The sequence below is a fragment of the Mauremys mutica genome, chromosome 1 (genome assembly GCF_020497125.1).
Source record: "Mauremys mutica isolate MM-2020 ecotype Southern chromosome 1, ASM2049712v1, whole genome shotgun sequence".
In the NCBI taxonomy this organism is placed as follows: domain Eukaryota; kingdom Metazoa; phylum Chordata; order Testudines; family Geoemydidae; genus Mauremys; species Mauremys mutica.
The window spans coordinates 210,824,047-210,846,698 of record NC_059072.1 but is presented as its reverse complement, the minus strand read 5'-3'; the positions used below and the strand labels follow the sequence as shown (position 1 = coordinate 210,846,698).

General features: G+C 43.8%; 1 protein-coding gene across 7 annotated transcripts in view; it reads right to left on the bottom strand.

Moving 5' to 3' along the window:
- CASK (calcium/calmodulin dependent serine protein kinase) overlaps positions 1–22,652 on the bottom strand; it is a 428,246-nt gene that overhangs the window by 201,735 nt on the left and 203,859 nt on the right. For all 7 annotated transcript variants that reach the window (XM_045002670.1, XM_045002673.1, XM_045002674.1 and 4 more), the window contains exons 4-5: positions 13,375–13,452; positions 2,568–2,640 (exon numbers count right to left, since the gene is read on the bottom strand). In XM_045002670.1, the coding sequence (XP_044858605.1) occupies positions 2,568–2,640; positions 13,375–13,452 (151 nt within the window). The remainder of the gene's footprint in view (positions 1–2,567; positions 2,641–13,374; positions 13,453–22,652) is intronic.

Below are 22,652 nucleotides of genomic sequence, written 5' to 3'. Positions count from 1 at the left end.
AGTGTTCAGCATTTTAGTAAAGACATCCAGTTAACAGGTTTCTCTCACAATTCCAGTCTTCCAACCTAGGCCACTGAACAAATTATAGTGACACAGCTGTGGTGCTGAACTATACTTGCATAATCCTGCAGTAGTGTAGATTCAGTTTACAGCACTGGAAGGGGTTTTTCCAACGCTGCAGGAGCACCACCTCCCCAACTGACTGAAGCATTCTTCCGTCCATCTATCTGTGTCTACACCCGGAGTTGGGTCAGTACAGCTATCTCAGCCAGGGGTTTGCATTCTTTACACCCCTACGTAATGTAGTTATGTTGACCTAAATTTTAAATGTAGACCAGGCTTTAGACTTGCAAGAAATGGGAGTCAGTGATCACATCAGATACCAGTCTGCTAGCATGAAGTGTTCATCTAGAAAATTAGAGCATGCAAGGGGCCTGGTCCAATGAAGAAAGAACTCTACTGGAATTGTAAACTGTCAGGTTTAAAATATTTCATCATAAAATGTTCAGCCAGCTCTACTAATCAATACTCTGAACAGGAGGCTGTTCATTTGTTTCTAACAGTGTCATGGGATTCCATGACTGCTGCAATTAAAAAAAAAAAAAATCATAGCTTCACAATTGTTCTCTGCATTGCTCCTTCCTTCCTATTTATAGCCCCTTATGGTTGAAGATAGTATTCCAATATTAACTAAGGGCTGGTCTACACTAGAAAATTAGGTTGGTATAACTACATTGCTCAGGGGTGTGAAAAATCTACACCCCTGGGTGGCATAGCTAAGCCGACCTAAGTCCCCATGTAGACTTGTTTCCATTAAAAAAGTAAATGCTCTGGTTTACACATCCAAAGTGACTATACTCCTTTCTTTTTGCCCAAATCCTACACACCAGAAATAAAATAGGGCACAATTTAGCTTTAAGGAGAATAGCTTTAAAAAAATTTTTTTTTCTTTCTTTCAGTGTCACTCCTAGTGTATTTGTGTAAAACTACAAAAATCCTCACTGCCAAAATAAGATAACCTGGTGCAAAGCATTAAAGCCATCCTCACTGGAGAGATGAATTTACTGTTACCAGTGAAACCTAAAAAGCAACAGAGAAACTCCTTCCTAAAGCGCATCCAAGTTCATTCTATCCATTTTATTGCAGTTTCTTTGGCAGAAAGAGGATCAGCGTGAAGACGTCTGCATAGAATCATAGAATTAATAGAATCCAGTCCCCTGCACTCATGGCAGGACTAAGTATTATAACAAACTATGTTCTAATCCTTTGCAGATGAATCCTTCAGGAAAAAAAACAGGTGTTCCACATGGGGCTCCTTCAATAAGAAACAAACAGGTTTGGGTGATATTCCTTCACATTTTGCTCATTATTTCCTCTCCTTATCCTCCCTTCTTCCTTCACTCCTCAGTTCTCCTCACCAGCACAGAACAGGGGTGTTGATGAAGTCAGTCAAACATTTCTTACCTGAGATTTTTTTTTTTTTTTATGACTTACCACCACCACACCAAACCAAACCATGCTCAATATCTGAAGAGCTATGTAGTTCTACAAAGATGCAGCTATTTTTTTTTGTGATGACTCTCAAAGTTGCTTGCCTTAACAGTTTGTATGTTACACAAAGGGTAAAAAAGTGTCCAGTTCCTGAATTGTTGTGTTTTATCTACATAAGTTTGGAAAGAAGTTTCTGTCAGGAAGCAGAATGTGATGACTTACAGTTCTATGTTCACATCAAAGTGCTTAAACCGCCCCTTGTCTCAGTATGGATGGACACAACCTATTAGGGAAGACTGGTGGAAATATCTTAAAAAGGAAATCGTAAAAAAAGTCTTTCAGTCTTTCTCACTAACACAACCTTTTATGTGAATAGCACGCAATAAGCTATTATTTACCATTAATGACCAGAGTCCTTGATCAGAACCAGGGCCCTGTTTGGCTAGGCAATAGGAACCGACCAAAACTCACTCCAGAAGATTAGTTTAATGAACATGGAAAACATGGAATTTTGTTTATGTACATAAACTGTTTTTAAAATGAAAAATTCTACTTTTCCAAATATGGTGTGCACATGTAAAGAATCTATTGATAATTGGGGAAAAGTTTAGAAGAGTATTTTAAATTAGTTGACTACTTTAAAAAAAAGGTAATATAACAGACATTTCATTTAAGCACAAACATCTCTAGAGATTTAGTTTTTGCTGAACATGGTCTCTAAGCTGTCAAAATGATGAAGTAATTAAATCTTCTACCAATTTCAGTTTAATTTATACAATTTAGTAAATCTCAAATTTTCTTTAAAAGAAAATTCACAAGCGGAAATTATATGAATATTCAGCACTCGGAAGTCATATAATGACTTTCAAATTAAATTACAGTTACATACATATTTAACATGTGAATAAAGAATTATTAAATATTTTTATGCTGACAAAATCAAGAGATTTTCCTTAAAGTATCAACGTTGCTAGCACCAATTATGTTTCTCCTGCATACAAACTCCCATTTTACCCTAAATTAGAGAGCTTTCAAAGTAGGCAGGATGTTTATTGTGGAAATGAGAAAAGACTTACCTTCACATCCCTGTGAATTATGTTATTATCATGACAGTAACGTAGAGCTTCCAGTATCTGTCTCATGTAATGACTGTAAAAACAAAATATGTCTAAGACTATATAACAAACTTGTGAAAAAATACTATATAAATACGGTGCGCTCAGTTTTAAGCCTCCCACCTACAAAACTATCATTACAAAACTTACCTTTAAAGTCCACAATTATAAATATGCCAAGTGTTAGAGTGGGAATTATGTATTCATAAGAATGAATAATAAAAATAAATTGTGAACACTAATGTAATGGTTTCAAAATCTGAAGGGTATTTTGACCATTAATAAGTTTTTTTTTAAAAACCCACCCACACAGTTAAAAATGTAATTTATAATAAAATAAGCTTATGCTAACAAAAAAGTGTACAATATTATTACTATTAAAGTTCACTTTATTTTTTCCTAATATTCAATTATTTCTACTAATTTAATAAAGAAACAGAATCACTGTTATAGGAATGAACACACTGCGTATCAATACATGCAAATCACAAATACACAAAGAAAAGATCAAAATATTATGTAAAAGATTAACAGTTAAGGTACAGAGGAAAACTGAAAATCAACTAGTTAAGTAAAGGATCATTCAGCCAGTTACAACAATTACATTGTGAACAATTACATTTGATGAAGACAATACATATACACTTGAATTTGCCAAATCCATGAATACATTTAATAGGCATTATATTTGCTTATTTTACATTTAGTATACACTAAATTATAACCTCAAGCAGGATTCATTTCAGGCTGTGGGATTGTATTTTAGACTTGTAATCCTGATTCAATGTCATTTTTAAAAAAAATCCCTATGGAACAGTAATGAATGCTAATAATAGGGGCATAGGAATTCTAAAAACTTTTATTAAATTCTTCAGAATGTCCCTTCCTCAATTCTACAGATCTCTTTGAAAAATGTGCACTGATCTGGGCGCCAGGAGACCTGGATTCATGCTGAGCTCTCCCACTGGCTCACTGGAATGACTGAGGGCAAATAATAATGTCTCAAATTTTCAAATACATTAAGTTAATTTTTGAATCTCCACTTTGATATCCACAAGGTGCTAAGCACTCACAAATTCAACTGATGTCATTAGGGGCTGTAGGCTGTCAGCATATCTCAGTTTGGGAACCCAAAAATGAAGGAATCCTTCTTTAAATTTTGGCCTGAAACTCTCAACACCTTGGTTTCTCCATTTGTGAAATAAATATTTTGATATTTATTCACTTTTATAATGTGCTTTCAGATCTATCAATGAACAATACTATATAATGCTATATAAGCAATGAAAATTATACTGAATTGTATAGTGAATTATTAGTATTTTTAGGTAGTTTTAACTAAGTGATCATTTTGCTTCAGACAGTTGTTTCTAACTCATCCCCACTCTTTCCATCCCAAAAGCATGTATACCTGACTCTAGATCAGGGGTTGGCAACCTTTCAGAAGCGGTGTGCCGAGTCTTCATTTATTCACTCTAATTTAAGGTTTTGCGTGCCGGTAATATATTTTAACATTTTTAAAAGGTCTCTTTCTATAAGTCTATAATATATAACTAAACTATTGTATGTAAAGTAAACAAGGTTTTCAAAATGTTTAAGAAGCGTCATTTAAAATTAAATTAAAATGCTGATCTTACGCCGCCAGCCTGCTCAGCTCACTGCCAGCCTGGGGTTCTGTTCACCTAGGCCGGCAGCAGGCTGAGCAGGACCTGCGGCTGGGACCCCGGGATCCCAGACCTGGGGGGGGGTTCAGGGGTCAGGGCAGAGGGCTGGGTGTGTGTGGGGGTTCAGGGCAGAGGGATGGGACTGTGGGGATGCAGGGCAGAAGGCTGAGTGTGTGTTGGGGTGGGGGGGTTCAGGGCAGAGGGCTGGGGGTGCAGGGCAAAATGCTGAGTGTGTGGGGGGGTCAGGGCAGAGGACTGGGGGGTATGGGGGGGTGCAGGGCAGAAGGCTGAGTGTGGGGGGGGGTCAGGGCAGAGGGCTGGGGTGCTCAGCCTATAGGGATGTTCCCTGAGCGGCTCATGGCAGGGGGCTGGAAGGGATGTGCCCTGTTCCACCCCCTTCCCCCAGGCTCCGTCCCTACCTCTCTCTGTCTCCTCTACGCGCTGTGTACGCGCTGCCGCTCTTCCCTCTCCCACTCGCTAGGGCCATCAGCTGATTGGCGCAGGGAAGGAGAGGGGGCGGGGCAGGAAAGCACCACGCTGGGGGAAGAAGCGGGGGGGGGGGGGGGGAAGCAGAACCAAGCTTCTGCTTCCTGCCCCCGCAGGGGAGCGCAGTGAGCGCGGGGGCTGAGTTAGACTGGGGGCTGGGACCGCGGCAGGCAGCTGCGTGGCGCTCAAAATCGGCTCGCGTGCTGTGTTTGGCGCGTGTGCCGCAGGTTGCCGGCCCCTGCTCTAAATTTTATGGTCCTAGATTTTCACTCTACCTCTCCCTTCACTCAACTGCTTTGCAACATTATTCTGCAGAATGCCCCTTAAAATTAATCCAACCACAATGGACACAGCATGCTAGTGTGATTTTCGATTAGAATCGTCAATAGTAGAAGTCAAATTGATAAACGACTTGGCAGCATTTCTGAGGTAAAAATTCAAGTTCACACAATACATTAACTAAACTCTATTACTAGAGACAACATAGAGCATACAAGGGAAGTTGTGCATAATGAAACAATGAAAGTATATTGTGCTTCTTTTTCCAACTTAGAACATCTCAGATAAAGTCAAAACAGAGGCTTCACACCACTACCTAACCCAGGGGTGGGCAAACTTTTTGTCCTGAGGGCCACATCTGGGTATGGAAATTGTAAGGTGGGCCATGAATGCTCACAAAATTGGGACTGGAGTGCAGGTGGTGGTGAGGGCTCAGGCTGGGGGTGAGGAGTTTGGGGGTAGAAGGGTGTTCCAGGCTGGGACCGAGGGGTTCAGAGGAAGGGAGGGGGATCAGGGCTGGGGCAAAGGGTGTGTGTTTGTTGGGCTCTGGACGGGGGTGCAGGGTCTGGGGATGAGAGCTTTGTGGTGCAGGAGGGTGCTCCACGCTGGGACTGAGGGATTCGGGGGTGGGGGAGAGATCAAGGCTGGGGCAGGGGGTTGGCTCAAGGGTGCAGGCTCAGGGCGGCGCTTAACTCAAGCGGCACTGGGAAGCAGCGGCACGTCCCCTCTCTGGCTTCTACATGGAGGCATAGCCAGGTGAATCATAGAATCATAGAATATCAGGGTTGGAAGGGACCTCAGGAGGTCATCTAGTCCAACCCCCTGCTCAAAGCAGGACTAATCCCCAGACAGATTTTTGCCCTAGATCCAGTGATGAGCTGCCAAATTTTTAACAACGGGTTCCCTCCTCCCTCCAAAATTTTAACAACGGGTTCCCTCCTTCCCCCCCCCTCCGGGGAGGGCGTGCCCCATCCAACCCCTCATGTTCCTTGACACACACACTCCAAGACCCCTGACCCATCCCCCCCTTCCCTGTCCCCTGACTGCCCCTTGCCGCCCCACTCAACCCCTCCTCTCATTCTCAATGGCCCCCCAGAACCCCTACAACTACCCCTTCTCTCTGTCCCTGAGTGCCCCCACCACCTCATCCAACCCTGCTCTTTCCTGACTGCTCCCCCGGACCCTTGCCCCCATTCAATCCCCCTGTTCCCTGCCCTCTGACCCCCCCACCCCCAAACTCCCCTACCCTCTCTCCAACACCCCCTCCCTTCCCCCTTACCGCGCTGCCTGGACGTGGCTGGGCCAGGACAGGAGTCGCGCGGCCGGAGCCAGGTGGCTGGCCGGGTGGAGCCAGGGAGGGCTGCGGCCAGAGCTGGAGCCGGGCAGCCGGGGCCGCCGCCACGCCCAGACCCGCGCTGCCAGAGCCAGGCCCCCTGGCAAGACAGCAGGGGCGGCTGGAGCCACGGGGCCAGGCGGGGCTGGAGGTGGGGGGCCCTGTCCAGAGCCGAGCATCCCGGTAGGCGGGGGCACGGCAGGGCCGGGGGGGAGTTCCGGGACGCGGGGCCGTGCCGCAGCCGGTGAGGGTCGGGCGGGGACCCGGGGGGGGGGGGGGGGCGGGGCAGGGCCGCGAACGCGGGGCCGGGAACACGTGGGGGGGGGACCGGGGGCCGGGGGGGGGGGCGGGCAGGGTCCCGGCCGGGACCGCGCGGGGGGGGGACGTGGCCAGAGAGGGTCGGGCGGGGACCCGGGGACGGGGGGGGGACGCGGCCAGGGAGGGTCGGGCGGGGACCCGGGGACGGGGGGGGGGGACGCGGCCAGGGAGGGTCGGGCGGGGACCCGGGGAACACGGGCAGGGCCGCGGGGGGGGATGCGGCCAGGAAGGGTCGGGCGGGGACCCGGGGACGGGGGCCGGGCAGGGCCGGGAACGCGGGGGGGCGGACGCGGCCAGGGAGGGTCAGGCGGGGACCTGGGGACGGGGGGGGGGGCCGGGCAGGGCGGATGCAGCCAGGGAGGGTCGGGCAGGGACCCGGGGAGGGCGGGTGGCCGGGCAGGGTCGCGGCCGGGAACGCGGGGGGGGACGGGGACGCGGCCAGGGAGGCCGGTGAGGGTCGGGCTGGGACCCGGGGCGGGGGTGGGGGCGGGCAGGGTCACGTCCGGGAACGCGGGGGGGGGGAGGCGGCCAGGGAGGGTCGGGCGGGGACCCGGGGACAGTAGGTGGGGGCACGGCAGGGCCGGGGGGGGGGGTGCGGCCGGAGCCGGGCGGCCGGGGAGGAGTTCGGGGGGAGTCGGGGACGCAGGGCCGGGCAGGGTCGCGGCCGGGGAGGCAGGGACGGGCCGCGGCCAGGGACCGGCCGGGGCACACGCCCCCCCTAGTTTCCTACCTTAGGGTCGTCTTCCTGGGCCGGGGAAGCCTGCTTGCTTCTCAGCCCTCCCAGGCTTCCCGCGCGAACAGCTGATTCGCGGGAAGCGGTGGGGGAGGAGAAGCAAGGAGGAGCTTCATGGCAGGAGGTGGAGGCAGAATTCGCAACGGTTGGCGCGAACCGTTTGTTAAAATTAGACGCCGGACAGAGAACTTTAGCATCCGGTTCTCTGTCCGGCGTCTAATTTTAGCAAACGGTTCGCGCCAACCGTTGCGAACCATCTGCAGCTCACCCCTGCCTAGATCCCTAAGCGGCCCCCTCAAGGATTGAACTCACAACCCTGGGTTTAGCAGGCCAATGCTCAAACCACTGAGCTATCCGTCAGCTCCCATGGGAGCTGGTCCCAGCAGGTCCCCACCCTGAGCACCGACTCCACACTCCCATTGGCTGGGAACCATGGCCAATGGGAGCTGGGGGAGGAGGGGGGAGAAGGGCAGTGCCTGCGGGCGAGATCAGTGCCCGGAGACTCTTCCCCTCCTCCCCGGCAGGAGCCAGATCTGCTGGCCACTTCCGTGGTGCAGCGCAGAGCCAGGATAGGGAGGGAGTCTGCCTTAGCCCCACTGCACCACTGACTGGGAGCCACCCAGGGTAAGCCCACGCCCCAACCTCCTGCCCCAGCCTTGAGCCCCCCCAAACCCAGAGCCCCCTCCTGTACCCCAAACCCTTCACCCCCGGTCCCACCCCAGAGCCCGCACCCACAGTCCAGAGCCCATCCCCCTTCCTACACCCCAACCCCCTGCCTCAACCCACAGCCCCCTCCCATATTTCAAATCCCTTGCCCCTTCCCAGCCTGGAGCACCCTACTGTACCCCAAATCCATCATCCCCAGCCCCATCCCAGACCTGCAGTCCCAGCTGGAGCCCTAACCCCCTCCAACACCCCAACACCCTGCCCCAGCCCAGTGAAACGAGTGAGGGTGGAGGAGAGCGAGCCACCGAGGGAGGGGGAATGTAATGAGTGGGAAGCGGGGCTAGGGTGTTCGGTTCTATGTGATTAGAAAGTTGGCAACCCTATCTGCAATTTATCTTAAACTTGTATTTCTAAATTAGAAATTGAGTTAAGTGACTGCATGAAAAGCACTAAACAAGTGTAGAAACTTCTGGATCTTCCACTGTATTTGAGAGAGCAATATGGTAATAGGATCTTCTTGTAGACAAAGTGACAAATTATCAGCTTCCATGCATTTCACACGAGCAGAGATGCCCCGTATACAGAGGTAATAAATTCTAAAATCTACACCCACTTAGCAGTGATCTGTTTTTATTTAAAAGTTTCTCACACTTCTTTGCAAATTGCACATGGTATTTGTCTCAAGCAGGACAGATTTATCACATACTTATTTCACTGGAGTTTATACTCAGTGACAAAGTTAGGCAAGCACGCAAGTAAGGACAAATATTTTGAACGTTAGTCTCTGAAACTGAGTCAATTTAAAATTTAGGGTTGGATAGTTAAAACTGTAAAATAAGCTACATAAGCTATTACTTGACTGCATGACCATCACAACACAGAATATGCACTACTGTCAGAATCAATTTTACATAAAATTTGAAAACAAGTATTATGATAGAGATGAGGTTATATTAAAATGACTTAGTTGACAGCATTCCTACAAAATAGAGGAAGGGACAGTCACAGCCTCAAGAAGTCTATGTTAAGAAGTAAACAATACTTTTTATTTATAGAGATCCAATGGATGACCACAGGATTCATTTACAAGTTCTGATCTTGGTTCCACACATTCTGTGATTATCCCATGTTTAGCACTTTGACCACTCACAGAACCCAATATATCATGCACATTTAAAGGGCATATTAATGAAATGAGACCACAATATATTTTAGGGAAACAAGAAGTCTCTCCAATACTTGTCAATCAACATGGTGGGGATTTAGAGCCACCTTTTGGCAGACCTTATGTTCACATCAGTTCTCCAAAGGACAGTCTTCTAAAGCAGCAACAGCAAATAATTCACTGAGAAGTGTCAGATTACACAAGTACATAAAAGGTTGTTACAAGGAGGAGGGAGAAAAATTGTTGTTCTTAACCTCTTATAGGACAAGAAGCAATGGGCTTAAATTGCAGCAAGGGAGGTTTCGGTTGGACATTAGGAAAATCTTACTAACTGTCAGGATGGTTAAGCACTGGAATAAGTTGCCTAGAGAGGTTGAGGAATCTCCATCATTAGAGTTTTTTAAGAGCAGGTTAGACAAACAGCTGTCAGGGATGATCTAGATAGTACTTAGTCCTGCCATGAGTGCAGGGGACTGGACTAGATGACCTCTCGAGTCCCTTCCAGTCCTATGATTCTATGATTAGACAGAACTATATATAAATTCCAATCAACAGAGATCAGGGAGAATTTCACACACACTTCAGTACACATAATAGAATTTCTTTGGTGTCTACAGTTTGGTGTCTACAGACTCTGCTGTTAGGGTTCCTGCTCAATCTACGGAGGCTTTGGCTATTCAGTGAACTATGAAGTATGGGTTTTTTTATTTGTGTAATACTGTGTGTACATTTAAGAATCTAACAGACTGAACAAAGATTTTATGAAGCTACAAGGTCTAGAAAAATGAGCCCAGAACTAGAAGCCCAGAATTTTTGAGTTCCACTCCCAACTCCAACTGACTCACCCTATCACTCAAAAGGATTTTTACAAAAATCTATGCCCATGGTTTCAGTTACCACCTTTTGCTGACAACTCAGCTGTTCATCTCCCCTCCTGAACTTGGCCCCTCTGGTCCAATATCACTTCCTTTCTCACTTATATTTTTTTGGACATCACACCATTTTCTCAAGTTAAAAGGTCAAACTGAGCATCTTGTCCTCTTTTGAAACATCTCCTGTTCCTATTTTCACTTTCTCTTTTTTACAACTTCATCACCTTCCTGGTCAAGCTCTGGTCATTTTCAACTCTACTCACCTCCTTTGTTTCTCATATCTAGACTTGTGCCAAACACAAGTGCAGAAGTTTCTCCTCCTATATCTCCCAAATTGCTACTTTATCAGTCTCACTGCTAAAACTCTTGCATGCTATCATTTCTCACTTAGAAAACTATAAGCTTCTCCTTTCCAGCCTCCTTGTCTCTTATTTTACAGCTCAAATACATTCAATTTTAGAAGTTATTTTTCTTTTCCAACACTCTGATCATGTCAGCTTCCTTGGAGCCCCTCTGCTGGCTTCTTCTCTCATTCTACATAAAGTTTAAACTCCACTGCAGAGCATTCTATGATTCTAATCAGTTTCTTTCTGTAGCCCCTTCCAGGACATAAACCTTTACAGCCTTTACCTCAAAGTGAAATATCAATTTCTGCATGATTCAAAGGCCTTACTGGCAGAGCTGACTGCAAAAAGAAACTGACTAGAATTATTGCTTTGCCTTTGCAGTTAACTTTCAGTATAAAGAACTTGATATAGATAAAAACTGACTAATACTAGTCAGTGTAAATCTGCCTGAAGCTCTTTTCACAGAAAGTTGCAAACGGAAGCAACCTATGCTGCTTGTCATTTTGCCTACTTGGTGCCTCAGGCTAACTTGCCTATGTTACCTATGCTTAAAACAAGCTCTTTCCCTACAAGTTTGATTCATTAGGTGGCACTCTTGCCCCACACTGAACTAATGCCAAGCAGAGTGTTAAGTGCTGCTGATTTTGGAACAAAAAGTAAAATCAGTGTCCTTACCCACTATGGTCCTTAAAGATTCTAAGGGCTTGTCTACAATTAAAACACTACAGGGGCACAGCTGTGCCACTGTAACACGGGAGGGGTTCTCCCATCTGTGCAGCTAATCCACCTCCTCGAGAGGAGGTGGATTCTTCTACTGACCTACAGCTATGCACATGGGGACTTGGGTTGGCTTAATTACACAACTCGGGGGTGTAGATTTTTCATTCCCTGAGCGACGTAGTTATGCCAACCTAATTTTCTAGTGTAGACCAGGCCTAAGAAAGGAATTTAGGCCCAATAGCCTGGCTAAATTATAGTCTGAATAACTGCTTCCTTGTCTTCCAATTGCTATTGTTTCAACTGAATACAACATATTTTAAAATTTATTTCTTGTTCTAAACTGTTGCATAATGTTATTGTGCTGTTAAGTAGTTGCTGAGACCATCCCAGCAGCTCCATAGTTAAAACTATTATGTTTTTACACAAAGCACAGTTTAAATCCCTTAAAGTACTGTTAAACCTCACACAGATCATTGCCAAACTTGCATAAATTTTAAATGAGGATAAATATCAGTATTCTAGATAATTTTCATAGTATATTCAGTTGTAGTTTTTTCCTACTAGTCTAATGTTTTTGGGTCTGTATGGCTTAGTTTCAGCAATTACATATTTCTAATTTTCTGCATTAGTTAATCCTGTAAAACATACCAGCATTGTAGGATTTTTGGGAAAAAAAGTGTGAAGTCTAAACAAAGACATGACAGTATCTGACATACTTTTTTCAGATACCAAGGACGCAGATGGAGAACGTTTCTCTGCTATGGGCTTCCTAGCACAGAAGAAAGGAGCAGGAGTCAATGATCACTGAAGCCGACTAAGCTCAGCATGGGCTACAGGGAGCAGAGCGTGCCAGGATGAACACATTAGTAAATAAGTAGGCAGGGGACAGGAGCACTTTTCTTTACTTGACAGACCTACTGTGGCTTCTTCATGCTGAGAACCATAGCAGATCTACCAAGTGGAAAAGGCACTAAAGTGTTCAGTGCTACAGCAGGGAAAGACACTCAATGCTCTTTAGCCATCTCCAGGTGATCCTCTCTACTCTTTGCTGCTGCACATAGCCCTTGCCTGTGACTTGCTCCCTCACAGCTCCATACCGCTTCATTCTTACCTCCACTTCCTCCTAAGCCCTACTCCATCGCTTCTCCATGCATGGAACTGTTATGGTTTGCAAGAGAGGAATCCCGGTGCTGCAAGTTAATGCAGTTTAATTCAGTGGAGAAGCCAAAAAAGCATTAGGCTGAGGCAAGGAGTGAAGAAGCAGTCAGAGGTGTGCCTCATCTCCCGAACAGTGGCAGGAAACCAGGGTTTAAAGTGAAACCTCTGGCAGCTCAGGTTGTTCAGGACTGTTTTTTAAAATACTTGGCCAAAACGGGGCATCTGGCAGATGAGAGTTCTACAGGTACCCAAGAGGAGTCCGTGGAAGTAGGTAAATTTTAAAAAGAACGTTCAACGAATATTAGCAATATGGGATTTCTTTGTCCATTAACAGCTTTGAATTCACTTTCATTTTAGCCTACCATGCAACGGCAAAAGTTAAAAAATTAAATGGGTTAGAAACACAGGTACAGGGATAAGCTTGACACTACTAAAAGCTGCTGAGCATGCCAGCAGTCAAATGAAATATTTAGTCCCACCAGGCCCATTAGCCATCAAATCCCACCCAGTGTGGCACTCATAAAAAGGCAAAGACAAAAACTTAAATAATGACTTTGAAATAGCACGTCATCCAACAATCACATCAACCATTGAGAAGCACAGCTCATGTATGAGGGACCACTTTTATACATAGTTTCCTTTTAAACGCTCTACTATAGATCTCCCTATAACAGTAGTTCTCAAACTTTTGTACTGGTGACCCCTTTCACACAGCAAGCCTCTGATTGCATCCCCCCCTCTTACAAATTAAAAACACAATTTTTATATTTAACACTATTATAAATGTTGGAGGCAAAGTAGGGTTTGAAGGAAGAGGCTGACAGCTCGTGACCCCCACATCATAACCTTTAGCGACCACCTAGGGGGTCATGAGCACCAGTTTGAGAACCCCTGAGCTATAAGAATCTGTGCAAACCGACTTATTTATAGCATTTATATTTTTAACCACAAATTAGTGTAACTGAAATTACTTATTCTACCCCCTCCTCTTTACCCCAAGGGATTAGTTAGAAATCAGAGTACATACCTGGCTACGGCTTCACTGTACACAAAACCAGCATCTGCTCTCTTTACAATTTCAAAACACAGATCTGCTCCATCCATACTGTGGGTAGAAAGATATGAAAAATGTTCTTGTAAGAAAACAGATAATAGGCTGCCAAGTCAAACCACAGTAAAATATTTCAGAAATATGTTCCATTTGTATAATGCTCATATCAAAAGTGCTTTAGATGCATGTACAATTCACAATTAAACAAAACTCATTTAGCAACTATATCCAAACTGTCATGTCAACTAAAAATTCTCCAACCCAAAACATCTCAGATGTTCAACACTCTCACACTCCTACCCTGACCGCATTAAAAGTCTGGGAAAGTAGTGAGCCTTTACCGCAGTGGTACCCAAAGTTTTTGCACAGGAGGGCCACACAAACCTAAGCACACACTTGTGTGAGCCAAACAGATTCTACATATTTTAATAAGATTTAAAGTCACCTGCATTGATTTATATTTTAAGTTCAGCTTGTTTCGGACGTACTGTATTTAGATAGGTTGTTTCTATGTACAGTATTGTCTATTGATACACTTGTGTAAACTAAAATGATGTAAACATGATGACAAAACGCTAATGAATCAGCTGTTAGTATACAGTGTTGAAGAAGGCTGTGGGCTCTCGTGGGCAGTAGATTGCCCCGCGCCCCCGTGTGCTTTACAACATACCCTAACGTCAACAGATTCAAGCTCAGTCAGACCTAGGGGGGGGAACTAATTCTAGAACCAACATCTTGCCAACAAAAGCATCCAGCTGGTCCCTGAGGGCCAAAGGACTTGTCTGCTCAGACAATCCAGCTGATCTCATCTGCCACGGTTAGATGCAGTCTCTCCAACAGGCCCCAGACCACAGGAGGACTTTATAGGTTAGAAATAAATAACCTGAATAACACTGAGAAATGAACTAGAAAGCCAGCACAGTTTTGGAGCACTGATGATGTAATATTCAACATGTGGGAAGCTCCTTTAAAAGGGCAGGTGTCCACATTTTGTAGTAGCTTAAGCTAAGTGATCTTCAAAGGGTACCCCAATGTAGGGTGCTTTACAGTAATTCAGTTGGAAATAGAGGCATGGATGACTATGGCAAGATCCATGTCCAGGACAAATGGCTGCAATCCCCACTTCAGAGCAAATGGAAAAAGCCCTCTTGGCCCCTGATGCTATCTGGAGTTGGATAGATAGCTGGAGGGCCCAAGACTTTAAGATAAGAAGGGACCATCGTGATAATCTAAATCTGACCTCCTACACATTGCAGGCCACAGAACCTCACCCATTTACTCCTGAAATAAACCCCTAACCTCTGGCTGAATTACTGAAACATGGTTTAAAGGCTTCAAGTTATAGAAAATCCACCATTTACACTAGTTTAAACTTGCAAGTGACCTGTGGCCCATGCTGCAGAGGGCAGGGTCTCTGCCAACCTGACCCAATGGAAAATTCCTTTGCGACCCCAAATATGGCAATGAAATAGACCCTGAGCATGTAGCAAAACCCACCAGCCAGACACCTGGGAAAGAATTATCTGTAGTAACTCAGAGCTCTCCCCATCTAGTGTCCTATCACCAGCCACTGGAGATATTTACTGCTAGCAGTTGCAAATTGCCTACATGCTATTGTAGGCTGTCTCATCATACCATCCCCTCCAAAAACTTATCAAAGCGCAGTCTTGAAGCCAGTTAGGTTTTTTGCCACCACTGCTCCCCTTGGAAGGCTGCTCCAGAACTTCACTCCTCTGATGATTAGAAACCTTCACCTAATTTCAAGCCCAAACTTGTTGATGGCCAGTTTATAGCCATTTTTTTCTTGTGTCCTTATTGGCGCTTAACTTAAATAACTTCACCTTCTCTGGTATTTATCCCTCTGATGTATTTATAGAGCAATCATATCTCCCTCAGTGTTCTTTTGGTTAGGCTAAACAAACCACGCTCTTTGAGTATCCTCTCATAAGGAAGGTTTCTCATTCCTGGGATTATCTAGTAGCTCTTCTCTGCATCTGTTCCAGTTTGAATTAATCTTTCTTAAACATGGCAGACCAGAATTGCACACAGTATTCCAGCTGAGGTCTCACCAGTACCTTGTACAATGGTACTAACACTTCCCTGTCTTTACTGGAAATACCTCTATCCTAGGACTGCATTAGCCTTTTTCACATGTTAAATAAGATTGGTCCCAATACCGATCCTGGAGGAACTCCACTAATAACCTCCCTCCAGCCTGACAGTTCACCTTTCAGTATAACCAATTATAATTTCCCCTTTAACCAGTTCCTTATCCACCTTTCAATTCTCATATTAATTGCCATCTTCTCCAGTTTAACTGATAGTTTCCCGTGTGGAACTGTATCAAATGCCTTACTGAAATCCAGGTAAATTAGATCTACTTCATTTCCTTTGTCTAAAAAAATCAGTTATCTTCTCAAAGAAGGGGATCAGGATGGTCTGGCACGATCTACCTTTTGTAAAACCATGTTGGATTTTATCCCACTCACCACTAATGTCTATGTCGTTAACTACTTTCTTTTTCAAAATTTGTTCCAAGTCCTTGCATACAATTGAAGTCAAACTAACAGGCCTGTCGTTTCTGGATCACTTTTTTCCTTTCTTAAAAACAGAAACTATATTAGCAATTCTTCAGCCATAGGGTATGACCCCTGAGTTTACAGATTCATTAAACATCCTTGCTATTGGGCTGGAATAATTTTCGTAGTGTGGGTGCTGAGAACCATTCAATCAAACTGTGAACCATTTATATAATGGAAACTATTTCAAGCTAGGGGGTGCGGCAGCACCCGCAGCATTCCTAGTTCCAACACCTATGCTTGCAATTTCATGTGCTAGTTTCTTTAATATTCTTGGGTGGAGATTATCCACGGCCCCCTAGATTAGAAACTTTAACAACAAATTGCAGGCCCACATCCCAACTCTTAGTTGAAGGGGCAGATACCATATCAGCCAGTACTCCATCTTCTCCCCAAATCATCAACTTTATCTTATTCAGATTTAGGTTCAGCCATCTAGCTTTCATTCAATCCTCAATCTTGGCCAGACAGGGGAAGCAAAGCAACCAAAGCATGAGTCAAATTAAATGAAGACATACAGCAGTGCAACCCATACCAAATCTGCATCTCCCTTACTGCTCTTGTATATATGCTGAACAAGAGGTGTGAAAAAGACAGAATCTTACGGTACCATACACAACAGGACCTTCAAAGCAAACATCCAGTTACGTATTATTATTGTCGGAATATGAACAAGAGGCTGCCAGGCAGCTCTCTAACTCCACATTCTACAAGCCATTACCCTCTGATCCCACTGATGATTACCAAAAGAAACTACACCATCTGCTCAAAAAACTCCCTGAGAAAGCACAGGAACAGATCTGTACAGACACATGCCCAGAACCCCGACCAGGTGTATTCTATTTGCTACCCAAGATCCATAAACCTGGAAATCCTGGACGCCCCATCATCTTAAGCATTGGCACTTTAACAGCAGGATTGTCTGGCTATGTGGACTCTCTCCTCAGGCCCTATGCTACCAGCACTTCCAGCTATCTTTGAGACACCACTGACTTCCTAGAGTCTGTGGTCATTGGGGGTTCTCTCGGGGTCTGCTGTGTCAGCTATCTGCGCAGAGCTGGGGCAGTACGCAGAGGGAACACACACGCAGCCGACTGATATCAACATTTAACAGAGCAGAGCACCACACCAGTAGCATCTGACGACACTGCCCATCGAGAGACAAGGTGGGCTAGGTAATATTTTTTATTGAACCAACTTCTGTTGGAGAGAGAGACAAGTTTTTGAGTCACACAGAGCTCTTCTTCAGGTATTCAGATATTCTCTAATATCCTGTGACTGACATGGCTACAACTAATTGCCTACACTCTCTAGGTCCTGGTCGACACTATAAACTTACGTTGGTATAACTACGCTGCTTGGGGGGTGAGGAAAATCCTCACCCCGGACAGTTATACCGACCTAAACCCTGGTGTAGACAGAGTTATGTCGATGGGAAGGCTTCTCCTGTGGACATAGCTACCGCTTCTCAGTGAGGTGGAGTACCTATGCTGAAGGGAGAAGCTCTCCTGTTGGTCTAGATAGTGTCTTCATTAAGTGCTACAGCAGCGCCGCTGCAGCACGGTAAGTGTATACAAGCCGTAAGGTAATCTAATTTTCAATGAGAAGTAGTAAGGCACCTGTGGATTCATGGAAAATATTGCTTTTATAAACATCAGACTATAAATAAGCTTCCATCTGTCAGCAGTACAATGTTCTCCAGAACTAAGGAGACTGACTGAGATTTACAGCAAAATGTACATCCATTGCTTAACAGCATGTCTACAAAGTTTACACATCCAAGCTTTAGCAGACCAAGAGAGAAGCAAGCATCAGCATAGAAGACCCCGTATGGAAAGTGACCCGTAAGCAGTTTTCTAGAGCGTCGCTGTGATTTGAAAGTCTGCCTCTCCCCTGATGAGTGCCTCTGCAGTTGTGATCAGATGACGACTCTTTCTCAGGCCTTTGGAAAGGGAGGCTGAAGTGTTAGGGTGGTTGAAAGTGGAGGAGGTATGATTATTCAAGCACCCCCAACTGATCACAACTGCATCGGCACTGCATCACGGGAGAGGCAGACTTTCAGGCATCCGAATTTCAAATAATTTATAGTTTCAAACAACACCTTGCAAGCCAGCCAGAAACTAAAAGGCACCCAGTTCAGATCACAGTACCGTGCTTTCAACACAAAGCTCCACTCAAGTGCACAGATGTAACCTACACCAACTTCAGCTGAACCCATATGTAGAGTGTGCTGTAAGTGGACAAAAGTATAGATAACTGTAAAGAGTCTGCAACCAAACGAAACTTGCACTCATCTTACCAGGAAAAAATCCTGTTGGCCACAGCTGCTATTTGAGCATCCAGCAGCAATGTCAGATTTAACTAGCCCTACAAATTGCAAAACTATATTAGGGTATTTCTAGTTGTTTCCCCTATATTTGCAATATTACATCAGTCTTGTCGGTCTTAATTTGCCCTTATGCAAATCCCAATCTTTTACACAGAGTGTCACACATGGCACTCTGTACTGCAATGCCATGGCCAGATATAATGGAGATGACGTAAAGCTGGGTGTCAGCTCTCCTGAGACACTTCTGCCAGTGTCTCCTTCTAACCCTCGTACAGGTCTATGTTGAGCTAGACAAGTGACAAGGTAGAACCCTGAAGGATCTTTGGCATGACATTCTTCAGAATAACTACGTTCAGACCTCTCACGAAGGAGTATAGAAGCCACACAAGAGTGACTCTATCCAGACCTGCTAGGAATTGAAGATGAATCAAAATCCAGTGGTATCAAAGATAGATGTCAAAGAGCAATGGCATCAGAGCTAAAAGAATCACTAAGGACACTTTTCCCGCATCTATGATTAAGATGAGATAATAGACTAGTGCCCACAGTGTAGATAATTGAATACCACCACCAGTTTCCTTCCTACAGCCATCCCTAAAACCTTATTTACTGAGGTCAGGGAAATCTGAAAATTCCCTACACTACCAGAGTTGTCCAGTCACAACTATTTTAAAAACAAACTTTCCCCAAGAAGAGGGATCAGACACAGGGTGAAAGCAAAATTGACAGCATCAAGTAATAGCTTCTTTACAATAATATGTACATCTATAATACACTGTCTCCTCAAAAGCTCTTCTCCTATACACTCTACCTTTAAGATTGTACTACTCCAAATATAAACGTGTTCACTTTAATACTTTTCCTACAGATAAATGGTAGTTTTCAAAAGTGAGAAGAAAATCTCCCTTATTTTTGAAAATTAAAGTCAATTTGAAATTGTCTTGATATTGTTAAAATGGGCTACAGCATGTGAGCAGCAATGGTTTCTACATTTTATTCAATCAGTTCAACTACATCAATCTCACTAGCACGACCATACTGTGTCTGTATTTTTTCCTCACTGAGACTTTAACTGATAAGCTTTCCATGAAAAAAAGCTTGCTGTAAGAGTTGAATTTAAAGTTTAAAATTTATGATGAAAGTCTTTTATTACTGTGGAGTTTGCGAGATGGAATCTTGGTCTCTTCTATGGCAAACTGCAGAAAATTCAATGTGCTTAAACAATCATTATAGCAACATATACTTGTACTTTTGGCCAGGCTGTAAGCAATGGCTGCTATTCCACAGTCCATTGTCTTTGCTGATGGGCCATCAGGCCTGTCCGGCTTGTTCACTGTTGTACCTGAAAGGATGGCTGTACCTGAAAGCATAGGTGTTTTCCAGAGTAAGCCCAGTTAAAATACAGATCCCTAGTCAATATTTATAACTTCAGATACAAAAATGATACAGGCATATAAATAGGATAATCATTCGGCAAATCATAACTTTTCAAATGACCTCACATGACTCATCTTGTACAAAATATATCATAATTATGCCATAATTATATCAAAATAATATCACTGTGAAGAATATGGGGTGCAGTGTCACGCCAAACAGTAAACCCCCTTGTTTCCTCTACCACCGGCACATACCTTACCATTACCACAACTACCATATACTGCATACCACACACCACAATCCTAACTTGCTATGGATGCCAGCCTTCCATTACCCACTTTTAGCAAACTATCCCCTACCACCGCTCCCCAGCACAACACATTACATCCTAAACATCCACGAAAAATAGTGTTAGGAGTGGGTACTTTAGTAAAGAGTATATGGAAAAGGGAAGCTAGAGGGAAGGGAAGAGTTACAGCACATGCAGTGTACAATAGTTGTGTTGACAGTAAGGAATGTCTGTGGATGAACAACAGGGTATCTACTTTTTGGTGATTTCACTTTTCATTTCCTTCCATTCTGGATTTGAGTCAGCTATATTATGTGTGTAGCAAACCTAACTATTTCACAGTGAATATTTTTGTATATTAATATTAAATAGCAATAAGATTATGTAATTAAAAAGCCAATTAAGAGTGTTTGTACCATAATTCTGAGCTACTGGAATGGTAAAAATAGATGTAAACCCTTGTTTCCATTTCCAAATTTTTAAATCCTTGTTAATTACCACAATGAGTTTCCCTAAGGTGTACATAATCATTTTATAATAGTGTAATTAAGTCCCTTGGCCCATGCTTTGGGACTTTTACAGAATAAATAAAGCACCACAATCAGTACTGCGTGTAATTTATTGCTTAGAACGAAAAAATATTTTGCAGTCAACATACCATAATTTAACAGACATGGCTTTAAAAAAACCAAAATCTCAGGCCCCATCTTTACTGTCCTCCTACCATCTGATTCTCATCTTCAGTAATAACCCTACCATATGGAGAGGTGATTCCATTAGCACATATGTGAAGTCCAATTCTAGATATTGGTGGGGGTGTCAACACATTTTGAAATTATGTGGCTTGATCTATTGTAAGCAGGGTAGGCCAGTAGTGGCCTAAACCATAAACGTGGATCAACAGAATGCAGGGAGACAAAGCAAAGCAGCAGATGGCAAGAGCATATGTGCATGCATGGCATGTGTGTGCAGGGGAGTGGTAAGAGAGAAAATGAAATCCCCATTGTTGTAGGTATGCAGGATAGGGAGAAGAGTTGAACCTGGAAGGGGGGGGGGGGGAAAGGGGGAGAGAGAGAGTGTGTGTGTGTTTCCCCTCTTAAATATCATCCCAAAACCCATAACTCCTGTCCTCACCAGGTCCTTGGTCAGACTAGGAAGGGACACTAACATTTGGAACAGAGGACACCAACTACAGGCTTTGATAAATTTGTAGAAGATGCTCAGTTTAGCATTCTTCAGAGGTGATTTTTTCTACCATTTGTAACTGAGTCTCCCCCTCCAAATTAGCTATCAGACTTAACTCACGAGAACTAGTCATAACACAAATGTGTTGGGGAGTTCAGTCGTTTTTAAAAACTTATTGTTGAACAAGGAGATTGTAAACTGCTGAAAAATTATTTCTTAGCTCTCCCATAAGTCAATATGGGCAAACTGATTACCTTCAAACTAAAATAACCAAATACATATTTTCATATGAGGTGAAATGGTAGTACAATTTAACAGAAGTATCTAAACTGCCTCAGTAAACTTTTATTTCTTTTTTAAAACCAGTAACATAAAAACAAAGAAATGCTCACAAATGATTTGAAAATTTATAGCTTTAGAGTTATGAACAATGCCTCAAACTACAGTCAAAAAGGTGGTTTCCATATATTTATTTCCCCTTTTGTCATCCCTCCTGCCCTCCCATTACACAAAATGCAGACCCCACCCAATAAACAGATTCCTAATTGGGGTGACGCTTTTTCCCAGGTGCACTCTGCTAGGAACCTCACACCGAGCACTGAACAGTATTGCCACCCCTATTATAGGGGATTTAAAGAAATACTTCCATGTTTTTATTTTGTATCCAAGACCCCCATATAATATTTGTACTTAACAGACATGTATTTGTATATTTAAAAACTGAATACTCCTATACGACTCCAGACTCCTGAGTAACATCTCTTCTAACCAGTAGGTGGAGGTAGACACACATTAACGAATGAGGTGTAATTTTTGTCATCTTCATCTGATCCTGAACTTTCCCAGTCCGAAAAAGTGTTTCCCAGCATTAGGTAACAGCATTTTACAAACTTACCTTCATTATGTTAGCAAAACTTTCCCTCACATTTAAAAAAAACAGGCACAAAAAGGAGAGTCTCAAACAGTTACTGAAAGTTTGCAGGAATTCATTTTAGGTAAGTACACATTACAGTTTCTGCTTCATTTCTTTGCTTTTTGGGATTTTATATACATTAGTGACATTACACATTTAAATTAATAGTCTAATATGTGAAGACAAACCACAAAACCCAATTATTTTAATAATGGTGAAATTTGTGTGATGCTAATATCATGCCCAACATGTGTGTCTTGTTTCCTGTGGTCACTTGCAAGTTGGAGGCTAAGACCAGTCTTCTCTTCCCATTCAGCTCTACATTGAGAATACAAAGAAATGTAAAGCTACATTTTTATGTGTAGTAACTCCTTGCTTAACGTAGTTATGGTCTTGAAAAATGCGATTTTAAGTGAAACAATGTTAAGCGAATCCAATTTCCCCATAAAAATTAATGTAATAGGGGGGTTTAGGTTTCAGGGAATTTTTTTTCGCCAGACAAAAGACATTATATACATATACAGTATAAGTTTTAAACAAGTTCTAATCAGAGGATTGTCTGGGGCCCTGTTCATGAGC